Source organism: Eimeria tenella, genomic scaffold, assembly GCF_000499545.2.
Source record: "Eimeria tenella Houghton genomic scaffold, Eth_scaff2515, whole genome shotgun sequence".
In the NCBI taxonomy this organism is placed as follows: domain Eukaryota; phylum Apicomplexa; class Conoidasida; order Eucoccidiorida; family Eimeriidae; genus Eimeria; species Eimeria tenella.
The window spans coordinates 1,808-2,424 of NW_013542381.1; the positions used below are offsets into that span (position 1 = coordinate 1,808).

The 617-nt window shown below is 65.2% G+C and overlaps 1 protein-coding gene across 1 annotated transcript in view; it reads right to left on the minus strand.

Moving 5' to 3' along the window:
* The window catches only part of ETH_00039420 (uncharacterized protein), a gene marked incomplete at both ends in the record, with an annotated part of 1,603 nt that extends 1,140 nt beyond the window's left edge, over positions 1–463 (minus strand). Inside the window, one exon of the mRNA XM_013375099.1 lies at positions 88–463. Coding sequence (XP_013230553.1) covers positions 88–463 — 376 coding nt within the window. The remainder of the gene's footprint in view (positions 1–87) is intronic.
* Positions 464–617: the final 154 nt, after the last annotated feature.

Consider the following 617-nt stretch of genomic DNA (forward strand, 5'->3'; position numbering starts at 1 on the left):
TGTCCACGGTCTCGGCCAGGGCAGCAGCCGGAGCAGCAGCAGCAGCAGCAGCAGTTGCTGCAGCGATCTCCGCTATTTCCAGTGCACTCGGTGTTGCTGCTGCTGCTGCTGCTTCCGGAAGCCTTCTCAGCTGCTGCGGCGGGCTGCCCGGGTTGCTGCTGCTGTTAGTGCTGAGGGCGGATCTGCAGAGAGAGACGCTAGAGGGGTCAGCAAGCTTACTCGCTGCTGCTGCTGCTGCTGCTGCTGCTTCTGCTGCCTCCGGTGCTGCCGTGCCGCTGCCGTCACGCAGGCTGCTGCTGCTTGCTGCAGTATCTGAGCATGGTGCTGCAGTTGCTGCTGCGTCTAGGCTCGGGATGACGCTTCTGCTGTCGCCGCTGCTGCAGCTTCGATGAGCTGCGCCCTCGCTGCTGCTGCTGCTGCTGCTGCTGCTGCCTGTGCTGCTGCTGCTGGGGTGGCGGTGCATTTCCTTGCAGCTCCGGGGGGACCGCTGCCGTTGCTGGCGTTGCGGCTGCTGCTGCTGCTGAAGTGGCTGCTTCTGCCTTAGCGCGGTGCTGCTGCTGGTGCTGCTGCTGGTGCTGCTGCTGCTGCGGTTGCTGCTGCTGCTGTTGCTGCTGCTG